Source organism: Rhinoraja longicauda, chromosome 1, assembly GCF_053455715.1.
Source record: "Rhinoraja longicauda isolate Sanriku21f chromosome 1, sRhiLon1.1, whole genome shotgun sequence".
In the NCBI taxonomy this organism is placed as follows: Eukaryota; Metazoa; Chordata; class Chondrichthyes; order Rajiformes; family Arhynchobatidae; genus Rhinoraja; species Rhinoraja longicauda.
In genome coordinates, this window is record NC_135953.1 from 72,948,891 (window position 1) to 72,976,133 (window position 27,243).

General features: G+C 39.8%; 1 protein-coding gene across 2 annotated transcripts in view; it reads right to left on the bottom strand.

The window, feature by feature from the left end:
• The window catches only part of pcdh7b (protocadherin 7b), a 315,222-nt gene that overhangs the window by 157,631 nt on the left and 130,348 nt on the right, over positions 1 to 27,243 (bottom strand). Inside the window, exon 3 of one of the 2 annotated variants that reach the window (XM_078400346.1) lies at positions 11,259 to 11,475. The exons of the other annotated variant lie outside the window; for it this stretch is intronic. Within the exon in view, the coding sequence (XP_078256472.1) occupies positions 11,259 to 11,475 (217 nt within the window). The remainder of the gene's footprint in view (positions 1 to 11,258; positions 11,476 to 27,243) is intronic. 2 annotated transcript variants of the gene reach the window in all.

Genomic DNA, 27,243 nt, shown 5'->3' on the forward strand with positions numbered 1-27,243 from the left:
TAAGCTGTTTCTTCTTATGTCTTGCTTTTGACTTGTGATTCAACAAAAGGTCACACTGCTATTGATACAAATGCATTAGCATTTCTACTTTTGCAAATTGTAAAAAGCTAAAAATGTGACTTTACAATGGCCAATTGTGTATACGTGTTCTTATTCAAATATAGTTAATTCAATTAATTTACTATGTGCAGAATGTTTGCCAACTAATTATCTTATAAATGATTAATATATTAAGGTGACTTTTTCTGAATTTTAGGTTAAAATATCTAATTTGCTTATTTTAATTAAATCACTTATAAATCATGTTGCTATTCTTTTTTTTATGAATGCTATATTTTGTGTTTAGATTTTCTACACTGGTTTTAAATCAAGTATTCATTCCAGGCATGTTGCCATCTTATATTAGCTGCATACACCACATAACTATGTAAAAACAGAATATTAATCAGTATTTTTAGAATTGATTAACATTGCTCCCACTATTAAATTGTAATAAATAAACTAACCGTTCAATGATGACAATTTATATCATATCGCACAGCTGTTGAGGTACCTGGCTTAGGATGCAATGTATGCATGTGATTTATCCTGATAAGAACTCACAAATATGAAATGAGATCATCATTTGACACCACTACAATATAATAACATGATTTTGATTATGAAGACTGTCATGCAAAACAATCAAAATATCCAATCTCATTGCTCTCTTGTACTGTCCAGCCTGAGATTCAATGACAAAATTCAGCTGCACAAAGACTTAATATATTTCCACTCCAGGTCCAATGTGAGCTAAATTGGTTGATAGATAGCATGGCGAAAACAAAAATGTCATTCTGTTTTTCTAACAATTGAGGAAGATATTGTCAGATTGAGTATTGAACTTAGAGGCACAAGTCCAGTCCAGATGTGTTGTGATCCGAAACATGAACTGTCCATTTCCTTCCACGCATGTTGCCTGATCTGCAAAGTTCCTCCAGCAGTTTTTTTAAAACTTATTATACTTATTTATTTTGAAATAAATGGATGAGAAATCATTCAGTGTATGGAATCAGGCCTTGAAACATTACTGTGTGGGGGTACACAACATGTGGGATAACATTCCAAAATACTCTGCATGAGAGAATCATGTATCTTTTGATCTTTTGTGCACAATTATGCATACAATGGATTAGGTCCAAAATGTGCAAGAAGCATAACTTTCTTGATGTAAGTGGTTTCTGTTGTGCATATCCTCTTCTACATTCCCTTTGTCAGTTTGATACGCAGATGAAAAACCACTCATGATGATTGCAGTTCCCTTCTTACATTGCTTTAATATTTCCCCATTTATGGATTGTCCCATCGAAAGATAACATTTTGATGATCTTTAGACTAATCACATTCATGTCTTCACCTTGCTATTCCTTATTTACACCCAAACTCATTTCACATCATCATCCACTGCATCTATATTCACTACCCACCATTGCACTGGTATGTTCCTGAGCAATTGTCTTTTTCTTTTGCCTATTATTTTTGAATCTTGTGTAACTGGAATATTGAGTTCCCTGACTTGACCATCCTGCAATGATGTCTTTGTGATTGCTATTACATTATACTCACACATTAATATTTGTGTGGTCAACTTATCTTTCTTGTAACAAATAGTCTCCACATTCAGGTAAAGTTTTCACCTTTTCTCCTATTTCCGGATTAATTTCTGCCATATATCTTTGATTTTCATTAACATTTTTCTCCTCCTGCACCTGTACTTTCTCATTTCTTTTTTAAACGTCCTATATCTGGAATCCACTCTGCTTCTAGTTGGTTTAAAATCTTTGTTGCAATCTTATTGATGTGATTTGCCAGAACATTGGTCCTTGTGCTATTCAGATGAAGCCTGTCCCAGAGGAACAGCCTGTTTTCCAAAAAACTACCAATTCCCCATGAATAAAACCCCATTTCCCCCACACAAATCTATGAGCTAGGTTTTCCCTAATGAGCTAGGTCTTCCCTAATCTTATTTACCCACTACCAATTTGCATATGGCTCAGATAATAATCCGTAGATATCACTGTTGTGGTTTTACTTTTCAGTTTTTGCATTCAAATTACTCATAATCCCTTCCGATCCACCTTCCTAGGCCTACCTCTATCATCAGTACCTTTGTGGACCATGACAACTGATCCACCCCTTTCCAATCCAAATTCTTCTCCAGTTCAGAAGGGATAACCCAAACCTTGGCACAAGGCAGGCAACACAACCTTCCACACGTTTGATTTTGCTGCAGCCAAGATCGTCTGTTCCCCTGTGTTAATTCACTTTTACTAGAATATTGCTCATCTCTCTCTACTTTAATGGACTTTCATTTCATTTGCCACGGACATCTAAGGATCAGTTTAATATAATTGGGAGAAAGGAAGTGATATGTTGTCAGATAAACAATGATGAATGCTCAGACCCAGTGTGGTAGAATCTGAAATCTTTCTCCAGACCTGGCAAACATGATGTCTGAAACTATTTCTCCCATCAAGTGGAAATAAAACCTCATTGTATCCTTTACTTTGTTTGCATCAAGGACGACTTCAGAAAACTTTAGGAATTGCTTGTGTTCATAGAACAATTCTCTCTTCTTCATCAAATTAAAATGCAATTATCTTGAAGAAGGCTTTGCAGGCTTTTCATAAATTGCACTCGAATGTTGGTGGGTTTCCATTTGTACAGCAATCATGTTGGAAACCGGCTAGTCACATTGAAATATTTTCAGTTTCAATCTTCTGCAGTGCCTGAGCTTTGTTTGCACTTACCCAAGATATGCCTGGAATTAAAATCAGGTCAATAGAGCAGGATAAACTATTTTACCAATGAAACATCAAATTAGTTGTTCAGAATTTTGAATCCATATGAATTTTAGTTCAGTTTAGAGATACAGCGCGGAAACAGGCCCTTCGGCCCACTGGGTCCACGCCGACCAGCGATTCCTCGCATATTAACACTATCCTACACACACTAGGGACAATTTTTACATTTACCTTGCCAATTTACCTACATACCGTATGTCTTTGGAGTGTGGGAGTAACCAAAGATCACGGAGTCATGGGGCAAACCCACGCGGTCAACGTACAAACTCAAACAGCACCAATAGTCGGGATCGAACCCAGGTCTCTGGCGCTGCAAGTGCTGTTAGGCAGCACTCTACTGCAGCGCCACACCTACATCCGATGTTAACTGATAGAATTGGTTATAGAGTCATAGAATGATGCAGTGTGGAAACAGGCCCTTTGGCCCAACTTACCCACACTGGCCAACATGTCTCAGCTACACTAGTCCCACCAGCCTGCGTTTGGTCCACATCCCTCCAAACTTGTCCCATCCATGTACTTGTCTAACTATTTCTTAAAGAGTGGGATAGTCCCAGCCTCAACTATCTCCTCTGGCAGCTTGTTCCATACACCCACTACCCTTTGTGTGGAAAAAGTTACCCTCAGATTCCTATTAAATCTTTTCCCCTTCACCTTGAACCGATGTCCTCTGGTCCTCGATTCCCCTATTCTGGGCAAGAGATTCTGTGCATTTACCTGATTTATTCCTCTCATGTCAATAAAATATTTGCTCTCCTTGAAAGTATCAACAGCACAAGGTAGAATTATGATAAGGAGCTTTGTGGGTTGAGGTCAGGAGAAGTTACTTTTCAGCTTATGTAGTATTAAATGTAAGTTCCCAGCTCAAGCTTTGAGTTTCAAACTCAGTCTGACCTTTCAAGCTGTATTGTGGAATCTGTACAGAAGAATGTAGGTTTTTGATGTAGGTTAGAGGCTGTGACTCTGAGAGTAATGCAACAACCTTTTATGTCCATTCAAGAGGCAGAAAGAGTTTCAATTTTGATCTTTCACTTAATCACTGCACCTCCTACAAAGATCATAAAATCATGAGACAGGAGCAGAATTAGGCCATCAAGTCTACTCCGCCATTCAATCAAGTCTGATCTATCTCCCTCCTGACCCAATTCTCCTGCCTTCACCCCATAACCTTTGACACCTGTTCTAATCAAAAATCTATCCATCTCTGCCTTAAATATATTCAGTGACTTGGCCTCCACAGCCTTCTGTGGCAAATTCCACAGATTCACTACCCTTTCCCCTAGGTGTCAGTCCAAAATGTCAGCATGGATTTTCTTTATGCTAATGTTTTTGCAGAGGTGCAATATTCCTACTGACTCCTGAGCACTTCTGTCCCAGATGCACTCATCTGATGGTCTGGGCAACGTCCATAACACTCTGCAATTTCTTATGGTCTTGGATGGAGCTGTTCCTGATAAGATGCTTTCTTTGGCACAACTGTAGAAGTTGATGAGGGTTGTTGGGGACCTACAGAACCTCCTAAGCTTTCTAAAGAAGTAGACTCATCCCCAAAGCAGCTGTGCCGTAATAATTACATCATTTGTTTTAATGGCATTGAATGGAGAGATAAGTATTGAGCAGGACACGAGGAATAATTATTCAAATTAGTGTTGTGGATGTTTTACTTCCACCTGAAAGAGCAGACAGAGATTCAGCTTAATATTGCACTGGAAAGGCAGTACCTTGTACAATGGATTTCCTGCAGTGTCAGACTGAAGATTCAGTGTAGATTTTTTTTAATGCTGAGGTTCCTGGAATAGGATCAAATTCAACAATCTCCTGACTCAGAGAAAACAGTATTATCAACTAATCAACAGTTGACATTAAAGCTAAAATTGATGGAATATATCGTAATAGCTCTTCACCATTATTTTATTGATGATTTTTTACACAGTCGGAGTACTTTGTGGCTTGTTTCCCTGCCCCCTTTCTTGTAGCACGGAGCCTTGTTAAATAATTAGGGAGAATGAAATAGTTATTTGATCACTTTAAATAAAATTGAGCAACGATAATTGATTTTGCAGGACCAATATCACCAAAATTACAAATGTCAATTTTAACTTTGACCCATAGCAAAGCAAATACAACTACTGTTAGTGATTGAAAATAATAAACTAAGCACAGTTACTTTATGAATATATTCCAATCCATGCCAATCTTAGTTTTAATGATGAGAATGCAAAACATCTTGAATAGATCCTTTTTGACAAAGTGGTAATTTTCATAAAGATATTCTACTATCATGGAATTGAATTTTGTCCGTTTAAATGAATACTATGTTTTCTGCTATAGAAATGGTGTGGGCTTGAATTACAAAAGAACTGGGAGCAACATATTTGTACTTGTATGTGTGGTGTCTAAAACATTTTACATCAGCACTGTCATCTTTTAGATGTGTTGTTCTCTTGACAAATTAGAATTTAGTTCAGGCAATTATCACCAGCAATTTCTAGAGATTGTTAGCTAATGTAGCGACTCCCGATAGTAAAGAATGAGAAAAATCCTCTGACTCAATTCTGCTTGTCCAATAAATAAAGTACAATTTCCCGTATAAGATACGGCATTTGGGATAATGGTAATGAGCAAATGCAGGATCTGAAATTATATGGCAGCTTCGAAGAAAGAGGAACATTTGTTTAGGCAATTATCACCAGCAGCTGAGCTCTTATCACAGCTCTGGGGCAGATTTCAAGAATGTAAACCTAAACTTTTGTAAAAATCTGCAAGTAAACATTTCACAACACACTGGCATGGTGTTGCAGCAATTAGTGCTGCTGGTTCCCAGCTCCAGAAATCGACGTTTGATCTGGACTTGTGTCTTTACAGAATGTGCTTCCTCTCTCTGTGACCAAGCACATTTCCTCAGGGTATTTTGCATTTCTTTCCACACCCCAAAGATGTGCTATAGGTTATTTGGCCACTCTATGTTACCCATTATTCATGGTTAATGGTAAGAAGGATCAAAGTGAAATTGATGGGCATGTGTGCGGAAGTATGTGCTGCAAGATTAAGGGAAATGAACAGAAGGGGAAAGGGACTAATGAGATTGTCCTCTTGACACCCAGCATGGATCTGGCAGACCAAATGGTTTTGTTCTGTTTCAATGTATAAAAAGTGTATTTGCCTTGCATTTTATTTCATGACCATTACAATCACTTGATGCCAAAACACAATATGAAGTATACAAATTTGTTGCAGTAAATCCAAGAGCCTTATCTCAAATCTCTAATCTGTGCAAGTGCACACACATACACACAAAGAATAAATGTAACATTCTACAAATCTCTGTATTGACTGATGTTGAAATGGTTTTCCCATTTATGTCTCTACCCATTTCCATTACCATCTATTTCAGTAACTTTGATTCAATAGCATCTGTTTTCCACTCACACAAACTTCATATTTTCTCCACATGGTTGGGATATGCTGAATATGTATCTGCAGTAAGACTTCCAACTCTTCTTTCAAGAGTCAGAATTCACTTTATCAGTTTACTTAGATTATGAGCGCCTGTTAAAGAAAAAAAAAAGCTTAATTTGACACTAAATATTCACTTGCATCTGAGAGATTTTTATTTTAGTTTAATTTAGAGATACAGCCCGGAAACAGGCCCTTTGGCCCACCGAGTCTGCGTCGACCAATGATTCCCGCACACTGACACTATTCTACTCACTCGGCATGATTTTTACAATGACACCAAGCCAATTAACCTACAAACCTCTACATCTTTGGAGTGTGGGAGGAAACCGGAGATCCCAGAGAAAACTCACGCATCTCAGGGGCAGATCATACAAACTCCATACAGACAGCACCCATATTCAGGATGGAACCCAGGTCCCTTGCTCTGTAAGGCAGCAACTGTACCGCTGCGCCACCCTGCTGTCCCTGTTTGTGGTGGCACAGCAATTAGTTTTGCTGTTGCACATGTACAGGGACTCAGGTTCATTCCTGACCTCATATGTTGCCTATGCAGTGTTTGCATATTCTTGCCTTGACCACATGGTGCATCCCAAAGATGTACTGGCTGCTGTAAGTTACCTCTTAATGAAAAAGAATGGAAGAAATGTCGATGTGCATGTACGAAGGATGGAATAGGACGAAAGGACTTGCTTTCTAGAAGCCAATAAGACCCAATGGGCTGAATGGCCTCCCTCTGGTTCAATACAAGTATAGGATAAAAATAACTTTCTTGCAGACTTTCAATATGATACAAATTTTAGAAGTTAAAATTTGATTGGTGGCTGTTTTTTTAACTTGCAAGAGAAAGAAAATTACCATTCTGTAATAGTAACTGCAATTCGCTTCTTGGTAAAGGTGAACAAATCATATAACTATCTCCACAGTGTAATCAATTCGGTATTCATTTCTACCTTGAGCGAAAAGAGGGATAATCTTGCTCTCTTCATGGATTCATCTATTAGGCTTGTTTAGCTGCAGGAACCAGTTTGAAATCAGTACGGTTTGAGAACAATGAATACTACTTAGAAATAGTTCCACCCCCCCCTTTGCAATATCTGTTGGTTTTGCATTTCAACAGACTGTCTTGTCAGCCCTTTTGCTGGCTGTAAAAATACAGAAATGTGGTTTTCATTGATATTGGTTGTGTAGGTTAAATATCATGGACATACTCCTTAAGGAATTCTTGAGGTATGTCCACTCTCAATCCTTGGAACATGTTTATTGCTTATTCTATTCACAAAATGCTGGAGTAACTCAGCAGGTCGGGCAGCATCTCAGGAGAGAAGGAATGGGTGACGTTTTGGGTCGAGACCCTTCTTCAGACTGAAGGGTCTCGACCCGAAACGTCACCCTTTCCTTCTCTCCTGAGATGCTGCCTGACCTGCTGAGTTACTCCAGCATTTTGTGAATACCTTTGATTTGTACCAGCATCTGCAGTTATTTTCCTACACTACCTATTGCTTATTCTATGTTGGTGCAATGTAAAAATCACACACTGTTGAAATAGATTTTGCAGTACAACTATCCCTAAAGGAAATGCTAATAATTGCTAGGAGCAAGGGTGAGAAGTGGGGAGGCCAATTTCAATCGCAGGTATCTAGTGGAATAGGTAATTTACATGGTTAACTGCTTTAGAAACAGTTTTCATTCATTCTAATGCTCAACTTGCACACGTAAAATTATATAAGGTAACATTATCATTTGATCAGCTTTGTTTGCCTCTTATAACTAGATTAAATGTTGTATTTGGTTACAGATCATTTAAATAAGGAGCATTGTTTCTCAGGACTTGAATACATGGAATTAAAGGTAATGTCCTATACTGGGAGAAATGTTATTGCCTGAAAAATGTGCAACAAAACAGTCATAGTCCTACAGCGTGAAAACAGGCTCTTCGACCCAACTTACCCATGCTGACCAACATGCCCCTTCTAAGCCAGCCCCACCTTCCTGCATTGGGCCCATATCCCTCTGAACGTACAGAAATCTGTAGGAATTATGTTGGCTGTTTGCTTAGTAAATATCAACAGCTTAACTCCCCTTTCAAGTATGTGATTTGTTAAATTATGAAGATCATTCACTCAATATGTGCCACCATGTATTTATTTCTAAAAACGAGATTTCAATTTTTGAGATTCACTATATATTTTCTTTTCCTGGGTTGCATTTTTATGCGACCTCAATGTATTCTATTTACTAAGTAGATTAATGACAAATAAAACTAAAGAATGCAGCAGCATTAAAGCCATTTGAAAAAAAAGTAGCCCAGAAAACATTTTGCCAAAGTTGAAATATGTTATTGCAGAGGAAATAATGACATGGACATTATGCTGTGTGATTTTCTCGACATGCACTTTACATGTTTATATTAAATTACTCTGACCACATCTTTGGAAAAAGTGTTAAAACTATCTCCTTCGCTGTTTCCTCTTAAATTGGTTAATGTCTCATAATAAAAAGGTACGTAGAAGAGCAATACTTAAATGAGTTAAGTAGCGCTGAAGAGACACAAAATGCTGGAGTAACAGGCAGTATCTCTGGACAGAAGGAACGGGTGACATTTCGGGTCGAGACCCTTCTTCAGACTGAGCGTCAGGGGAGAGGGAGTTATCGAGATAAAGGAAATGTAAGAGATCAAAAGAGATGAATTTCAACTAAAATGTTGAATAGACCATTGTTAGCTAGGAGAAGGTGACAACAAAGCAAACAGAGACACAATGTAATCGTGGGGACAGTCAAACTGGTCGAAGAACTGGGAAGGGGGAGGGGTGGAGAGATAGGGAAAGCAAGGGTTACTTGAAGTTTGAGAAGTCAATATTCATACCACCATGGTGTAAGCTGCCCAAGCGAAATATGAGGCGCTGTTCCTCCAATTTACGCTGGGCCTCACTCTGACAATGGAGAAGACCCAAGACAGAAAGGTCAGTATGGGAATGGGAGGGGGAATTAAAGTGTTTAGCAACCGGGAGATCAGGTAGGTTTAGGCAACTGCGCGGAGGAGTTCAGCGAAACTGCGCTCGGTCTTGCCGATTTATAGGAGTCCATACCTGGAACAGTGGATACAGTAGATGAGGTTGGAGGAGATGCAAGTGAACCTCTGCCTAACCTGAAAGGACCATCGTGATCCCTGGACCCTCGAGGGAGGATGTATAGGGACAGGTGTTGCATCTTCTGCGGTTGCAGGGGAAGGTACCAGGGGAGGGGGTGGTTTGGGTGGGAAGGGCGAGTTAACGAGGGAGTTGCGGAGGGAACGGTCTCTGCAGGGCATTCCTTCTGACACGTTGAGTTAAGTAGCATATGCTCTAGGCAAAGGCAGCAAAAAACATCTGATGCTGAAAATACTAGGATAAAGAAATAGAAGAGGAATATAAATAGAATTGATTATGCCAACTTTCTATGGTTAGAAAATAATTTTATTTCCCCAAACTAATAATGCACAGGTTAAAGAACAGTGCCACAAAGGAGGGAAATAGCTTTTGAGAGAAAGGACATTTTCCTGCCACAAAGTAAGAAGCATATACATAAGAAGATAATACAGTAAAAATGAAGTCTCTGGTGTTATCTGAGTACTAGATAGCAAAATAGCAAACTCATTCATTTTACCCCATGTAATTCATCCTAATGCTCGGCTTAATGCAAGCTCTAACCACACAGTAACAGTAACTACTGTAACTGCTGACAGTTGCAGCTTCTCTTGCAATGAAGCTTGTATCCTGACATACTAGCCAATATAACTTTCTTTCAGGTCAATATATCTTTGAGCAAGGACGTGAATGATTACTTGGATAAATTCTCTTACGCAGCATAAAATATCCTATTGGCTATATAGAGCTTTAACTTTATTTCAGCTGAAAGGTTTTTTTTGTGAAAGTGAAACAAATGACCTTCCAGTGTTAATGCAGCATAAACCATACATCTTCTAGAAATCCCTAGGTACTCTGTCTATTGTATTCTCAGCTAGTTTTCCAACATAGGTCAATTGTTCTGTATTTTAGTAATAATTCCACCTGAACTGCAATTGGATGGACAATTAAAGTTACCATCCTCCATCATTCAGCTGGTGATTCATTGTTGAATGACCTACATTTGAAACTGTGATATTTGAGTGGATGCTTTCAGTGGTAATGCTTCATCTAATATATGAGAAGGCAGAGTGGAAAAGGAATCAGATTTAAAATAATTTTTACATAACCATAAAAATAGGAATACTCCTGTTAGGGATAATGCGGATCACTATTCTCCTCAGCTCATCACCTTATTCAGTGTCCATACATCCTCCTTAACAGCATGACCTACTATCAATTTCAGCCTCAGGATGCCCAATATTCCACTGATCCAGAGATAGCTAATTACAATGGGGGCAATTGCCAGCTTCCAACAGTGAGGCATCCTAGTGGCACAGACTAACAGTGCAAGGATAGTCATCTGTCAAATGCACATTTGCAAATTCACACATGAATTAAGTTTGAACAAGGGAGTGGTGGACACCAGTGCCTGAAGAAAAATCCTATATCAAAGTGCAATGCCTTTAGAAAAGAGAAGGAACCAAACATAAATTTGTTCAATAATTTGACAGAGACAAATAAAATTAAAATAAAACTGTTTTCAGTTCAGCGGATGCATTCAATGAATCTGTAGACGATTCAGGAAAAAATTATTTTAAAAAACCCTTTGATCAATGTGCACATTAAATAAATCTAGTACCAGAATATATTTTAGAGAATTTGAATGAACTTTATAATCTTAAAACAGTTGACAATGTGAATGTAATAATATTTCATCTTTTATTCGTGATGGAATATTAAAAACAGGCATCATCTGTCTGATTGTCGTTATTTTCTACAAATCCTTTATTTGAGCATCAATATTATTATAATAGGTGGTTTGAAGAAAACAGGAGTGGGTTTACGACCTTACCATTTTCCATATGCTCTGCCTCACCAACGCTTCCGTCAGGAGTTGTCCTCTCATAGTTGTCTTCTGGAAGTGGGAGTGAACCTAGCCTTGGTCCCGATGAACTCTTGCTGCTAGGAGTTTCCGATTCCTCTAGGCCGCTGTCATAACAGCTCTGTAGGGACCCTTGATGTGGATCCTGAGGCTGACTCACCACAGAGAAAGTCACTCGACGAAAGGGCTAGAAGAAACATGACTATAAGTGTCATAGTTGTAGTTACATCAGTAAATTCGCAAAGTAACAATTTTGTTATATGCAGCATAAAGAACACAATGGAAGCTTGCTGAAATCTGTAATGAACATTTAAACTCGTATAGTCCAGCAGCAAATGTCACTGTTTGTTGCAACTTTTTAAAAAAATAGGATACAACAGATGTTGCATGTGTAGCTAGCTGTAGTTTACCACAATAGATCTTGCTCATATGCTGTTGCATTCATTTTTACCAGTCTCTTTATTTATTACCTACATTACCTTCTAACAGTAAACCTTGTAGCTATGGACTTTATCTTGTTTATTATTAGCCAGTCCAACTATGTAGCACCCACTTAATTCGCTTAATTCTGAAATAACACAATACAACTGTTCATAGGCATAGAGCCATAGAGTGATACAGTGTGGAAAGAGGCCCTTCAGCCCAACTCACCCGCACCGGCCAACATGTCCCAGCTACACTAATCCCACCTGCCTGCATTTGGTCCATATCCCTCCAAACCTGTTCTATCCATGTCCCTGTTTCGCTGTTTCTTAAATGTTGGAATAGTTCCAGCCTCAACGACCTCCTCTGGGAGCTTGTTCCATTCATCCACCACCCTTTGTGTGAAAAAGTTACCCCCTCAGATTTCTATTAAATCTTTTCCCCTTCACCTGAAACCAATGTCCTCACGTCCTCAATTCGCCTACTCTGGGCAAGAGACTCTGTGCATCTACCCAATCTATTCCACTCATGATTTTACACACCTCAATAAGATCACCCCTCATCCTCTTGCGCTCCAAGGAATAGAGTCCCAGCCTATTCAACCTCTCCCTATTGTTCAGACCCTCTAGCTCTGGCAACATCCTTGTAAATCTTCTCTGTACCCTTTCCAGCTTGACATCTTTTCTATAACATGGTGCCCAGAACTGAACACAATACTCTAAATGCGGCCTCAACAATGTCTAAAACAACTGCAACATGACCTCCCACTTCTATACTCAATACTCTGACTGATGAAGGCCAATGTGCCAAACCCCTTTTTGACCACCCTATCTACCTGTGACTCCACCTTCAAGGAGCCATGCACCTGCACTCCTAGATCTCTCTGCTCTACAACACCCCCTAGAGTCCTACCATTCACTGTGTAGTTCCTGTCCATGTTAGACTTCCCAAAATGCAACACCTCACATTTCTCTGTATTAAATCCCACCCACCTGGCCAATCGATCAATAACCTGCTGCAATTTTTCACAACCTTCTTCACCATCTGCAAAACCACTCACTTCATAACTTCCTAAGCAATAGGAGCATAATTAGGCCATTCGGCCCATCGCATCTACTCCGCCATTCCATAATGGCTAATCTATCATTCCCTCACAATCCAATTTTCCTGCCTTCTCCCCACAACCCCTGACACCTGTACTAATCAAGAATCTGACAATCTCCACTTTAAAGATATCCATTGATGGCCTCCACAGCCATCTGTGGCAATAAATTCCTCAGATTCACTGCCCTCTGACTAACTAAATTCTTCCACATCTCCTTTCTAAAGGTATGTCTTATTCTGAGGCTATGGCCTCTGGTCCTAGACTCTCCCACTAGTGGAAACATGTTTAGCATGTCTACAAAGGCAGTCAAAGAGCAGCGTCAGGGAATCAGCCACCCAGCGTCTACAATGCTCAATAGTGCTTGCACTTTCTGATGGTTTAAATCAGAACACTCTTCGATAACAAGTATAGGTGCTTATTAAGAAAAAAAAAGACATTTTAATGTGCCTTATAAATCCATTTGTGAATAAACCTAATTGTTATTTCTTAACAATTCACAATATCTGAAGATAATTCTGCTATAATCTGTCACAACTGTTGATATTATTCTGTCAGCATTTTAATTATGGTATACCAATTATTGTCTTTTGTACTTGTTTTTTCTTCCTTCTACATTGTAAAACTATTAAAACTCACATCTAAACGCCATCTTATATTGCATATCATCATGTATGCATATTTATAATGGATACATCACAAATGCATTGTCCCCAATCCTGGACTGTTTATAACTGTTGGCAGGCCAATTTCCCTTCTGAGATAAATAAAGTTCTATCGTATCGTATTGTGTCACATCACCTTTTCTTAACTTTGGTGGCATCCTTAGCCTTTAGTCAAGACTTTTAAGCAACAGATCTGTTAGAATTTGCAGCAGAGATCCCTTGTAGTTGTCATTCATCAAAACTAATCATCTACGTGCACAATCTGACAGCATATTTGATGAATATATCATTACTCATGGTGGAGATGTATAATCTAATGTCATTGTTTGCTAAATTAATGCACACATAGAATTATGAGTTATTCAAGCTAATGGGATATCACTTGGTCTCAATCTGCAGGTCAATTTAAATTTACTTTAATTTTTGACCAAAATTTAGACTGGAATCCAACAATTATGGAATCTTTCCTCTATCTGCCATCACATAAATGGAAAAGCACTGAAACCTCAATAGATAAGTAGTAGTAGTAGTAAGTTTTAAGCAGTAGGTAAGTCTTCCAGATTCATCCATCACGTTTATAGTGGAGAATGTAAGAATTCCTGTGAAAATGTAATCCCCTTGTGTAAATGTGTTGTCATTGCAGGTTGCTGAGCATATAGATAACATATAGAATCAGACTATAGCACAATACCAAATAAAATTAGATGAAATGCATGGCAATTATTGCAACACTGTTTTGGAGGAGGCTTGATACTTTTGTGAGCCAATGTATCATGTGTACTATTTCATCCTTCTTTGTGCCAATTATACCATCTGTAAAAATCTTCTCAGTCAGATTTACTATGTCAACCATGCCAAATTTCCCATCTGCTCCAAAGTTCTCAGTTGTGCCATCCGTGCCAACTTTGCCAACACTCACATATGCCTGCTTTATAATTGCACCAACAGTGCCACCTGTATTACAAATGTCTGCTGTATAGTTTAGCTTGACACAACACTACCTATGTAAACTGCTATCTTTCTGACTTACAAACAAAACGAACCCTGGCCACTGCACCATCGAATTTATAAAACACACTAAACCAAGTAAAAATAAAGTAATGAGGATGATTTGCATTATCCTCCCATCCAAACACGCAGGTGCCTGATATGCAGAACAAAAGGTTTCTCATTGAGAACAATTACTTCTATTTCTGTCAATGCCATCATTGAATCAAATATATATTATTCATACTTGGCTAATAAATTCTTTGTATTTTGTATATCTCACACTAATAAATGACCCACTTGAGGCTAACTCGTAGAATTGTAATATCCCTGTTCTTGAAGATCCTAATGTTCATAAAATATTTTAAATTAACATCTTCAGTGATTGCTGGCAAGTAAATTATTGCTAATGAATAGCAACCATGTTGGCAAATTGAAAGTAAATTCATCGTAGATATTACAATGCCAAGAAATCTATCTAGATCAAGGGGATAAAATAAATGTGTGCGGTTATGCAGCCTAATTGTATCGAAGAAAGACACAAATGTCTGGAGTAACCCAGGTAGCATCCCTGGAAAAAATGGATTGGCGACATTTAGGACTTCTGCAGACTCAAGAAATCTTAAAACTCTAGAAGTCTATTTAAAACGTTTAGATGTTTAAAGAAGGGTTCCGACCCGAAACTTTGCTTATCCATGTTCTCCAGAGATGCTGCCTGACACACTGTTACTCCAGCATTTTGTGCCTTTCTTTGGTATAAACCACCATCTGCAGTTCCTTGTTATTACTAATAATTTAGTTTGGAGCTAAAGCATGGAAACAGGCCCCTCAGCCAACTGAGCCTGCGCCAACCAGTCATCACCCATGCACGTGTTCCATCCTACACACTAGGGACATTGTTTATAGAAGCCAGTTAACCTACAAACTTTGGGATGTGCGAGAAAATCGGAGCACACGGAGAAAACCAACATGGTCACAAGGAGAATGTACAAACTATGTACAGACAGCACCCATAGTCAGAATTAAACTGGAGTCTCTGGTGCTATTAGGAAGCAACTCTACCGTTGTGTGACTATGTCGCCAATAATATAAAAATGTTTTATCTATTTCACAGGTTGCGACTTTTAATAAGTTAAGCTTTCAAAAATGGTGTAGAAGTAAAATTATGGAGTGGAAAAGCATGCATGCTGCAATAATGGTTCCATTGATGATAAGAAAATAGTTAATGTGTCAGGTCAATAATGGCAGGCAGGTTTGCTAGTGCTACACATGTGGGTTGAAACTAAATAGCGGAGGGGAGGGGTTAACAAATTGGGAGTATAAAGATGGAGTTAAAGAGGAAGTGAGTACAGGAAAATTTACAAAAAACTCCCGAATTAATGGGAAGGAAAGTTCAAGAAGGGAAAAGAGGAAAGTTGCCTTATGGGAGATTTCAACATGCAAGTAGACTGGGAACTTGCATGTAGACATGGGTAGACTGATGGGACTGAAAGCTAATAAATCCCCAAGGCCTGATGGTCTGCAAGCCAGGGTACTTAAGGAGGTGGCTCTAGAAATCGTGGATGCATTGGTGATCATTTCCCAATGTTCTATAGATTCAGGATCAGTTCCTGTGGATTGGAGGGTAGCTTATGTTATCCCACTTTTTAAGAAAGGAGGGAAGAGAGAAAACAGAGAATTATAGACCAGTAAGCCTGACATCGGTGGTGGGGAAGATGCTGGAGTCAATTATAAAAGAAGAAATAGCGGCATATTTGGATAGCAGTAACAGGATCGGTCTGACTCAGCATGGATTTACGAAGGAGAAATCATGCTTGACTAATCTTCTGGAATTTTTTGAGGATGTAACTAGGAAAATGGACAAGGGTGAGCCAGTGGATGTAATGTACCTGGACTTTCAGAAAGCCTTTGATAAGGTGCCATGTAGGATTGTAGGATAGGGTAGGCCATATAGAACGGAGATGAGGAAAAGCTTTTTCACCCAGAGAGTTGTGAATCTGTGGAATTCTCTGCCTCAGAAGGCAGCGGAGGCCGATTCTCTGGATGCTTTCAAGAGAGAGTTAGGTAGAATACTTAAAGATAGCAGAGTCAAGGGATATGGGGAGAAGGCTGCAATGGGGTACTGATTGTGGATGATCAGCCATGATCACAGTGAATGGCGGTGCTGGCTCGAAGGGCCGGATGGCCTACTCCTGTGCCCCTGTTGTCTATTGTCTATTGTCTATGGGCACATGGAAAAAAAAGAAAACAGGAGAACTGAGAAGGTGGAAAGGAAAATAGATTTAGTGACTAAAGGGATTATGTCCAATGCAACAGAGGCAATTAATGAGACAAATGAAAAAAAAAAGCACTAAAGATGATGTAGAATGGACCCGTCTCAAATGCTTCATAATGTAGTCCAAATTGTTTATTTCAGTTGCTGCCTGGCCTAGTCATTCCAATATTTTCGGATTCCATTTTCCTTTTATTATTTCATAATTCCCGTAACCAAGTTAATGTTACTTTTATCCATCCATTCTAGTCCAAATTGTTTCTTTCAGTTGCTGCCTGGCCTAGTCATTCCAATATTTTCTGATTCCATTTTCCTTTTATTATTTCATAATTCCCGTAACCAAGTTAATGTTACTTTTATCCATCCATTCTACACAAAGTTACATGTAGAAATAGGGATTCTAGTCTTTATGGCTGGAGGTCAAAGTAGTTACTCTTTCTGATTTTCAACAACAGGACATTGAATGATTTGCTTTCTGGTACACACTGATACATCCTGGCATGAGGAAGATTTCTTTTCCCAGACAATAACATGTATATATGAATATCACATGTTGGATCTTTATATAAAAGCTTGTTTTATACAAGACAGAAAGGACAGTGAGATTACAGAAGCTTGTCTCCTCACTACAGATTTTTGAGTGAACACTGAATTTCAACAAGTTACTTCACAGAATCATTGGACACCAAAATCCATTCACCACCAAATGATAAATTAACATTGCTTTTATCTCAAAATTACACTCACAAAATAGGATGTTAATTTTCTCATGGTAGGTTATTTAAGATTTTAAACCAAAAGCCTATTGCTATTTGGAATTGCCATGTGACGTCCTGTTTAAAACTGATTCTGAGCACTGTAAATGAACGTAAATATATTTATATAAACATTGCTACACCATTTCATCACTGTCTTGTCATGTTCCAGCAATTCTGTAAAGGTTACAGTATTTTTTCATGATTTAGTTTTATCACCCTTACCTTGTTATTTTTTATTCTTTATATTTCTCTGAATGTTTTCACTTTATTTTCCCTTATCTGTCTTAATATTCTCATGATTCTTCTCATAATATATTCAGAACTTAAGCAATGGTTTGGAAAAAATGAAATATATTTTTACTAGGCAACCAACATCTAGAAATAACAGGCAAAATTGGATACAAACTATTCCTCATTGATTTGCCAATAAACTTCTGCCTCAGCTTTATTGATTCTGTTTTTCAGCTGCTACTGTTAAGCTAGTGGCAAGGAAAGAACTCTCTTTTTGGTATGATGCGCAATTATGAAGTGGCCATCATAAATTTCACACTGACTCTATTGACGACTGCAATCCTCTCCCAGAGAGATCCAGAAGCGACAGTGCAGCATGCCAATGGTCTGGTCTATAAAATTTTGTGTGAGAGCACAGTTTTACCGTTGGCATGGATTCTACAATGGAGTGGCCAGCCAAATCAGAGATGATGGGCATCATCATCACATAACTACCCTATTGTCTGCTGAAGAAACTTAAATACAGCTGTAAAAATGATCCGACAATGAATGAATAGACCGTTACGGCTGTATGGTTACAGAGAGGGCTCTCAATCAGCATAATTCACTACCCATGGTCACAAACCAATTGCACATTGAAAGAGCACAATCAATTTTGGAAGAGTTAACATGAAGACTGCCAAGCAACCTAATGGTTCAAGGAAATAGATTTACAAGAATAATCCTAGGGTTGATTGGGTTAACGAATGATGAGTGTTTGACGACTGTGGTCCTGTACTCGCCAGAGTTTAGAAGGATGAGGGGGGGAGGACCTCATTAAAACTTACTATATAATGAAAAGCCTGACGACTCTGGTCCTGTACTCACCAGAGTTTAGAAGGATGAGGGGGTGTGACCTCATTGAAACTTATTATATAATGAAAAACCTGGATAGAGTGGATGTGCAGAGGATGTTTCCACTACTGGGAGAGTCTATGTCCAGAGGGCACAGCATCAGAAGAAACGGATGTACTTTTGGAAAGGAGATGAGGAAGAATTTCTTGAGCCAGAGAGAGGTGAATCTATGGAATTTATTGCAACAGACAGCTGTGGAGGCCAAGTCTTTGGGTATTTCAATGTGGAGATTGATAGCTACTGATTAGTAAGGGTGTCAATGGTTTTGGGGAGAAGGTAGTAGAATGGGGTTGAGAGGGAAAGGTAGATCAGCCATGATTGGATGGCAGAGTAGACTCAATGGGCTGAATGGCCTAATTCTGCTCCTATGACCTATGAACCTATAAACATGAAATTTGAAATCTTAGTCACACTACACACCCTCCCTCCCTTCCCCCCTCCCTCACTCTGGTTTCGATTAAGAGAGCATGAAAAGTAATTGGCCCTCTTCGAAAGGAGAGCATCAGTGACTTCCTTCACATGGTAAATTGTGGGATATTACAAATATCACCAGCTCCAACCTGTAAGCAACTAGATGCACAATAGTTCATTTAGACCGTCACCTTGACAGCTACTGGCAACAAGGTCATTAACCTACTTGAAGTTGTTTTTGAGGCAGCAGCAGATTTTATCAGGATGCCTTTGTTAAATTGAAGATATTTGACATACTGCTACTCACTGATGTCTATGTCAAATAATTTCTCCCTAAGACATCCCCACTAAGAAAATAATTGCATAAGAAAAAGTAAGAGAGGGACATCATTTAGCCCATGTCTCACCAAGATTTTCTAACCCAGATAGCACAATTAATTAAATGTCAAGTTGTGGATAGAAATGTAAGTAAAAAGCAAGAATAAATCTGAGAGAAGAAAGAATAAAGTAAGATGGATGAAACCAAAATGATGAAATGTTATTTTAATGTTATTGAAATAAACTACAGATAAAACATTTAAATTCTTCACACTTCCAAAAATTAGTTTTCGGTGCCATTGAGGCTGTTGGAAAACCATTGTCAGAAGGTCATAAGTGATAGGAGCAGAAATAGGCCATTCAGCCCATGAAGTCGACTCCGCCATTCAATCATGGCTGATCTATCTCTCCCACCTAACCCCATTCCCTTGCCTTCTCCCCATAACCCCTGACAGCTGCACTAATCAAGAATCTATCTATCTCTGCCTAAAAAATATCCATTGAGACATTTCACTCCCTTGTTTCCAAACAGCCACAATAAATCTTCCACAAGATGAAGAATGGTGGCAAATGCTCGAGTATCTTGTGCTCAAATGTAGATATAGCATCTTTTGCTCGGACCCAGGCTGCACTTTGCTGGAAAGGCAGGCCCTGTAATCACAAACACTGATGGATAACTTGGCTGGCATTTGTTGTGCAGCTAATGACTTGCTGCACATGAAGGAACCCAGAACTATGTTAGTGTCAAAGTTAATGCAGTTGCCATGCATTCTGCGTTTGTGTCAGTTGACTGAAAGATTTGCAACCTTTTTGCAGAACTAATGTTTCTGAGGAAAAGAATTTAAGATCACAGGACAATTCTAGCCTTGTGAAATTATTACCTTTCCTGTGGAAACTAAACCTGCTATGTTCATATCCATTCTTTGTGAACATAAGAGATAGACAATAGACAATTGGTGCAGTGAGTAGGCCATTCGGCCCTTCGAGCCAGCACCACCATTCAATGTGATCATGGCTGATCATTCTCAATCAGTACCCTGTTCCAGCCTTCTCCCCATACCTCCTGACTCCGCTATCTTTAAGAGATCTATCTAGCTCTCTCTTGAAAGCATTCGGAGAATTGGCCTCCACTGCCTTCTGTGGCAGAGAATTCCACAGGTTTACAACTCTGACTGAAAAAGTTTTTCCTCATCTCTGTTCTAAATGGTCTACCCCTTATTCTTAAATACCAGCCCCTGGTTTGGAACTCCCCCAACATTGGGAACATGTTTCCTGCCTCTAACGTGTCCAGCCCCTTAATAATCTTATATGTTTCAATAAGATCCCCGCTCATCCTTCTAAATTCCAGTGTATACACGCCTAGTCGCTCCAATATTTCAACATACGACAGTCCCGCCATTCCGGGAATTAACCTCGTGAACCTACGCTGCATGCCCTCAATAGCAAGAATATGCAGTTTGCAGCCCGGTGGTATGAACGTCGACTTCTCCAACTTCAGATGGCTGCTCTGTCCATCCCTTCCCCTCCTCCTTCCCAGATCTCCCTCTATCTTCCTGTCTCCACCTATATCCTTCCTTTGTCCCGCCCCCTTGACATCAGTCTGAAGAAGGGTCTCGACCCGAAACGTCACCCATTCCTTCTCTCCCGAGATGCTGCCCGACCTGCTGAGTTACTCCAGCATTTTGTGAATAAATCGATTTGTACCAGCATCTGCAGTTATTTTCTTATATCCTTCCTCAAATTTGGAGACCAAAACTGCACACAGCACACCAGTGCGGTCTCACTACGGCCCTGTACAACTGCAGAAGGACCTCTTTGCTCCTATACTTAACTCCTCTTGTTATGAAGGCCAACATTCCATTGGCTTTCTTCACTGCCTGCTGTACCTGCATGCTTCCTTTCAGTGACTGATGCACTAGGACACCCCGATCTCGTTGTACGTCCCCTTTTCCTAACGTGATACCATTCAGATAATAATCTGCCTTCCTATTCTTACCACCAAAGTGGGTAACCTCACACTTATCCACATTAAACTGCATCTGCCATGCATCCGCCCATTCACACAACCTGTCCAAGTCACCCTGCAACCTCATAGCATCCTCCTCACAGTTCACACTACCACCCAGCTTTGTCTCATCTGCAAATTTGCTTCCAGATATCCCGAGATACAAAAACTGCAGATGCTAGTACGCGAAAAAGACAGAGTTCTGGAGTAACTTAGGTGTCAGGCAACACCTCTGTTGTTTAAAAATCCATGTTCCAACCCTCTTCTTGCAAAATGATTACTATATTTAAAACGGCACCAATTTGACATTGAGAAGAGTATGTTAATTTTAAGTCATTAGACTAGTAAGCAGGGTTCTGGACTATTGATCCTGCTTACATATATAGTTCACTTTGGAAATGGCACCAATACATGGCGGTGACTGCACATGTAAATGTACAAAAATAATTTTACTGTGCAGTGGCACATGTGACAAATAAAGCACCATTGAACCATCGAATCTTATAAGCTGGAAAACTTAAGTTCAGGTATTTTAAGTATATTTGAAATCTTGCAATAAACTTGAGTCTCAGTTATGTAAGTGAAAATTATTAGATCGTTGTAAAAAAACATTATTTTATTTAACGACCTTCAAAGAAGGAAAATTACCGTCATCATTCTGAATAAACATCTTTGTTACTCCATACCCGCCCGTGTGCTTAACTTGTAACTATTTCCTCAACACCAAATGGGGTGGACAATGACTGCCCAGTTGCTCATAAGGCCCTTTGGTCAGAGGGACCAGTAATCTGCCAAAAAGCTCATCAGGTCCTGCCTAAATGTTCAGCGGGATCGGCAACCTGCCCGAAGGCTTGTCAGGGCCCGCCCAATGGCTTGTCTGTTGGCGGGACCGGGAACCCGCCCGAAGGCTCATCTGTCTGCATAAATGGGAGGAAGTTGGACGCATCGGACGTGAGGAGCAAGGGCCGGTAGGAGGGTAAACCAGGCTAATCCAGCGTCTTCAAGGTAGGCTGCAGGATGGACACAAAGATGGCCGGATGAGGGGAGGAGAGGGTCGTCGGTTCGCTGGAACTGCTCCAGCACTCCGAGCACACAGGCAGACCAGACATTGGACCTTGAATAATGGCCCAAAAATGGCGGCGTCTGCCTGTGTAATATATGCAAAAAAATGTCACCATGTAGTGAAATAAAGCACTATTGAACCATTGTAAAGGCTTCACCCAGAAGAGTGAAATAAAAAAATAGACTCCCAAAAGGGATACTCAAAAGTGCAAAATGTTGGCATATTCATGATCCACCAGCACATTCACTACCCACCCTTCCCTCCACCCCCAACATCCAATCCTAAACCCACAAACATCACCACAAAGAATTACATAATTAAATAAAATCCTTTTTAAAAAAAATACTTTTACCTGCTTCTGATGGAAACCATTATATCAACATCACAGAAAAATAATTTTCGTATTCCGAGAATAAAACTGACAGATACAAATATACAAACTGATAAGAATATACAAACTGTAAGAATTAGGATTAGCCACTCAGTCCCTCAGAACTGCTCCCCATTAAATGAGGTCTTCTAATCTCAAGTCCTCAGTCCCATCGATACTTTGTAATTTGTGCCTCCTGGTTTATCAAGAATATATCTATCTTCATCTGCCGAGTAGGTAGTCAAAGACTCTGCTGCCAGTGCCCATTGTGGAAGAAAGTTCCAAGCACTCATAAACATCTGAGAGTATAAAAAAATTCTCTATCTCTGTCTTAAATGGCTAGCCTCTTATTTTGAGACCATGTATCCAGTTGTAAATGTTCCCAAAAGCGGAAACATCTTCCAAACGTATTCCCTTATCATGTATCTACATGGCTTGATTGTAATCATGTATTGTCTTTCCACTGACTGGTTAGCACACAACAAAAGCTTTCCACTGCACCTGACAATGAACTAAACTGAGCTGAACTGAACATCAATCATATCAACACCCCACAGGATTTGACGTTTCAGTCAAGTTGCCTCTCACCCTTTTAAACTCCACTGGATTCAGATCAGCACAACCTACAGTATTATCAAGCAGAGTTATTCTGCAGTCTTGTGTGCTAATATTTTAAAAACATGCAATTATCTTTGCATAGCAATACAAAGGTAATTTTGAGCTAAATTTTAGTTTTTTTTGTCACACAAATGAATACATATTGCCGGCACTTCAAACATACAGCAGCACAGTAATCCAAATGGAATTTGTCATGTATTTGCATCCAAAATATTGTAATTTTCTAGCTGAGATGGGTGGCTTGAATTATTGTGGTAACCATAAAATGTGATTATAAAATTTATAGCATGTGAGCATTTGAATATCTTGTATTGGAAACTATAATTTTCACATGTTCGCATTATTCAAAAGAGCAATGTTGGATTTTTTAGATTAATTCAAATTTATTTGTCCGACACAATTGCGAGCTTTTCCCGTAGCATTATTATGCAAAGTAATGGTGATTGTTTGTAATAACCCTGCTTAAAAATTAGTTGGTTTGGTTGTCAAATATTCTCGATAATCTACAAAAGATTCAGGCCCATGTTCTCCACAGACTCTGTTTCTAACAGAAAATGGGTAAATGCTCTGATTTTGACAGCAACACCTGATTTTCATGAATTTGAATGTACAATATTTCACGTGTGCTTTTACAAAAGTATGTTCCAAAAGGATTTCCTTTTATCCAAAATGTTGACTCTGGAATAGTATACACTCAAAAGCAAGAGGTCCCAGACCTGAACAAAGTATGGCACAAAAAGCTTTTTGTGTCTATCTTCAGTGTAAGCCAGCATCTACAGTTCTTTCCTACACTCAGGTTTCATCTCTATAATCCAGGTGAGCAGCTATGGTGAGTCTTGGGAGGGTAAACTGATTGCAATGTCTAACAGAACTGCTATGGCACAGCTTTCTTAATCAAAATTAGAATTTGTACTTCCTTTAAGGGTGGCTCAATGTAAGGATTCAGTTACATCCTCCGAGTTCCTCAGTCTCCATTGTACTTTATTTGATGATGAGACTTCCTTCTGAAATGTCTTCTTTCTTTCTGAACCACAGCTTCCTCTCTACATTGTTAAGCCCATAACTACATCTTATCCATTTCCTCCTCACATCCTCTCTTCCAGGACAGAACAAGAATTGACCTCCCCTGATGCCTTCTACTCCACCAGCCTCATTCAGCAGATCATGTCTGCAATTTCTGCCACCTTCAAAGAGATTCCACCATCAGATACATGTTCCCCTTTCCTCCAAATTCAGCATTCCATAAGGACTCTTCATGACTCCCTGGACCACTCTTCCATTTCCATCAAACACTCCCTTTTATTTCAGCACTTCTCTTTGCAACCACAGGGATGATCCCAAAATGTTCCTTTTAGCTCCTCCCTTCCCACCAGCTAAGGGCCCAGACAGTCATTCCAGATAGATGGATAAGAAGGCTTTGATGGATATGGGCCGAATGTGGGCTTAGATAGAGAATGGACAAGTTGGGCCCCGTTTGGGCTCACAATGTGATTTCCTAAAAAACAAGTTCAGATTGGGTTATTGCTTTGCTTAGCATTTGCATTCATAAGTTCATAAGTCATAGGAGCAGAATTAAGCCATTCAGCCCATTGAGGCTACACTACCATTTAATCATGGCTAATCTAGCTTTCCCGCTCAACCCCATTCTCCTGCCTTCTCCCCATAACCTTTGACACCATTACTAATCAAGAATCTGTCAATTTCAACTTCAACGCAATGACTTGGCCTCCACAGCCACGCATTTTCTGCAGGGTCAACCCAGGACTTCCCATTGCCTGTACTCTAATTCCCATCCTTCTCTCTGACCTCATCAGCCGTCACATACAGCAAATTATCCTCCAACATTTCCTCCACCTCCAACGGCATCCCACTACTGGCCACATCTTCCCATCTCCACCCTTTTCGGCTTTTTGCAGAGACCATTCCCTCCGAAATTCCCTGGTCTACTCATTCCTTCCCACCCAAACTACCCCCTCCCCAGGAGATGCAACACCTGTCCCTTTACCTCCCCCCTCGACTCCATCCAAGGACCCAAACAGTCTTTCCAGGTGAGGCAGAGGTTCACCTGCACCTCCTCCAACCTCATCTATTGTATCCGCTGTTCCAGATGTCAACTTCTCTACATCAGCGAGACCAAGCGCAGGCTCGGCAATCGTTTCGCTGAACACCTCCGCTCAGTCCGTCTCAACCAACCTGATCTCCCGATGGCTCAGCACTTCAACTCCCCCTCTCATTTCCAATCTGGCCTTTCTGTCCTGGGCCTCCTCCATTGTCAGAGTGAGGCCCAGTGCAAATTGAAGGAACAGCACCTCATATTTCACTTGAGCAGTTTACATCCCAGCGGTATGAACGTTGACTTTTCTAATTTCAGGTAGTCCCTGCTTCCTCTCTCTATCCCCTGCTCCTTCCCAGTTCTCCCACTAGTCTTCCTGTCTTTGACTACATCCCATCTTTGTCCCGGCTCCCTCCCCTGACATCAGTCTGAAGAAGGGTCCCAAAACGTCACCCATTCCTTCTCTCCCGAGATGCTGCCTGACCCGTTGAGTTGCTCCAGCATTTTGTGTCTACCTTCTCTCTGACCTATTGGTCTATGGTCTTCTGTACTGCCACAGTCAGGCCCAATGTAAGCTTGAGGAACAGACCTTCTGTCCAGGCACATTGCAGTCTTCAGGACTCAATACTGAATTCTACAACTTCAGGTAACTTGGTTTATCAATCTGTATCAATCCATTGATAATATTAGCTCCTACGTTGTATCAATATATTCTTTTGTCTGCGTTCTCACTAACTGCTCCCATTCACTCATTGACAAGATAACATTGTAAACAGGTCATCTCTATGGGTCTGAAAAAAGGTCTCAACCCGAAACATCATCCATTCCTTTTCTCCTGAGATGCTGCCTGACCCGCTGAGTTACCTTTTGTGTCTATTATCTATGGTCACTCTAGTTTCACCCAATCAGGGATATTGTCCTCCACCACCCTACCATCAGCTTTACAAACTTATTTTGTCTGCTTTTCAGTTCTGATTAAGGTCTCTGACTTACACTTTGATTTTGTTTCCCTTCCCACAGAAACAGCCTGATATACTGAATACCTGCAGCATTTTATGTTGGTGTCCAAAATGGTGCTGCATTTGGGGATTGATCTAGATGTCTAAAAATAGTCTAACAGCACACTTAGCCCTGCGGAATTGAAAATGTTCGACTCTGGTTGTTGTTATTTATTTCCCAGTAAGAAGAATGCATGTGATCTCCCACTGTTGCCAGGTGCACCAACACATACCACACTCATAGAGTTTTATAAATCACATACATCTGTTTATTTTTGTTTGTGTATGGGTATGAATTAATTTTAATTTAATTGGGATTTTGTTTAAATAGCAGTTCAGATATTCAAAGGTTCAAAGGTAAGTTTATTGTCACGTGTACCAATTAAGGTACAGCGATACTCGATTTACCATACAGCCATACTAAAAAAATGCAACAAGACACACAACTACATAAAGGTTAACATAAACATCCACCACAGCGGATTCAAGGTTTCAAGGTCAGTTTATTGTCACGTGTACCAATTACGGTACAGTGAAATTCGAATTACCATACAGCCATCCTAAAAAAAAGCAACAAGGCACACAACTACATAAAAGTTAACTTAAACATCCACCATAGCGGATTCCCCACGTTCCTCACTGTGATGGAAGGCAATAAAGTCCAAAATTCTTCCTCTTTTATTCTCCCGTGGTCGGAGCAGTCACGCCATCCACAGTCAGGGCGATCAAAGCTCCCGCAGTCGGTGGCCGAAGCCCCCGCGTTGGGGCGATCGTAGCTCCCGCGTCG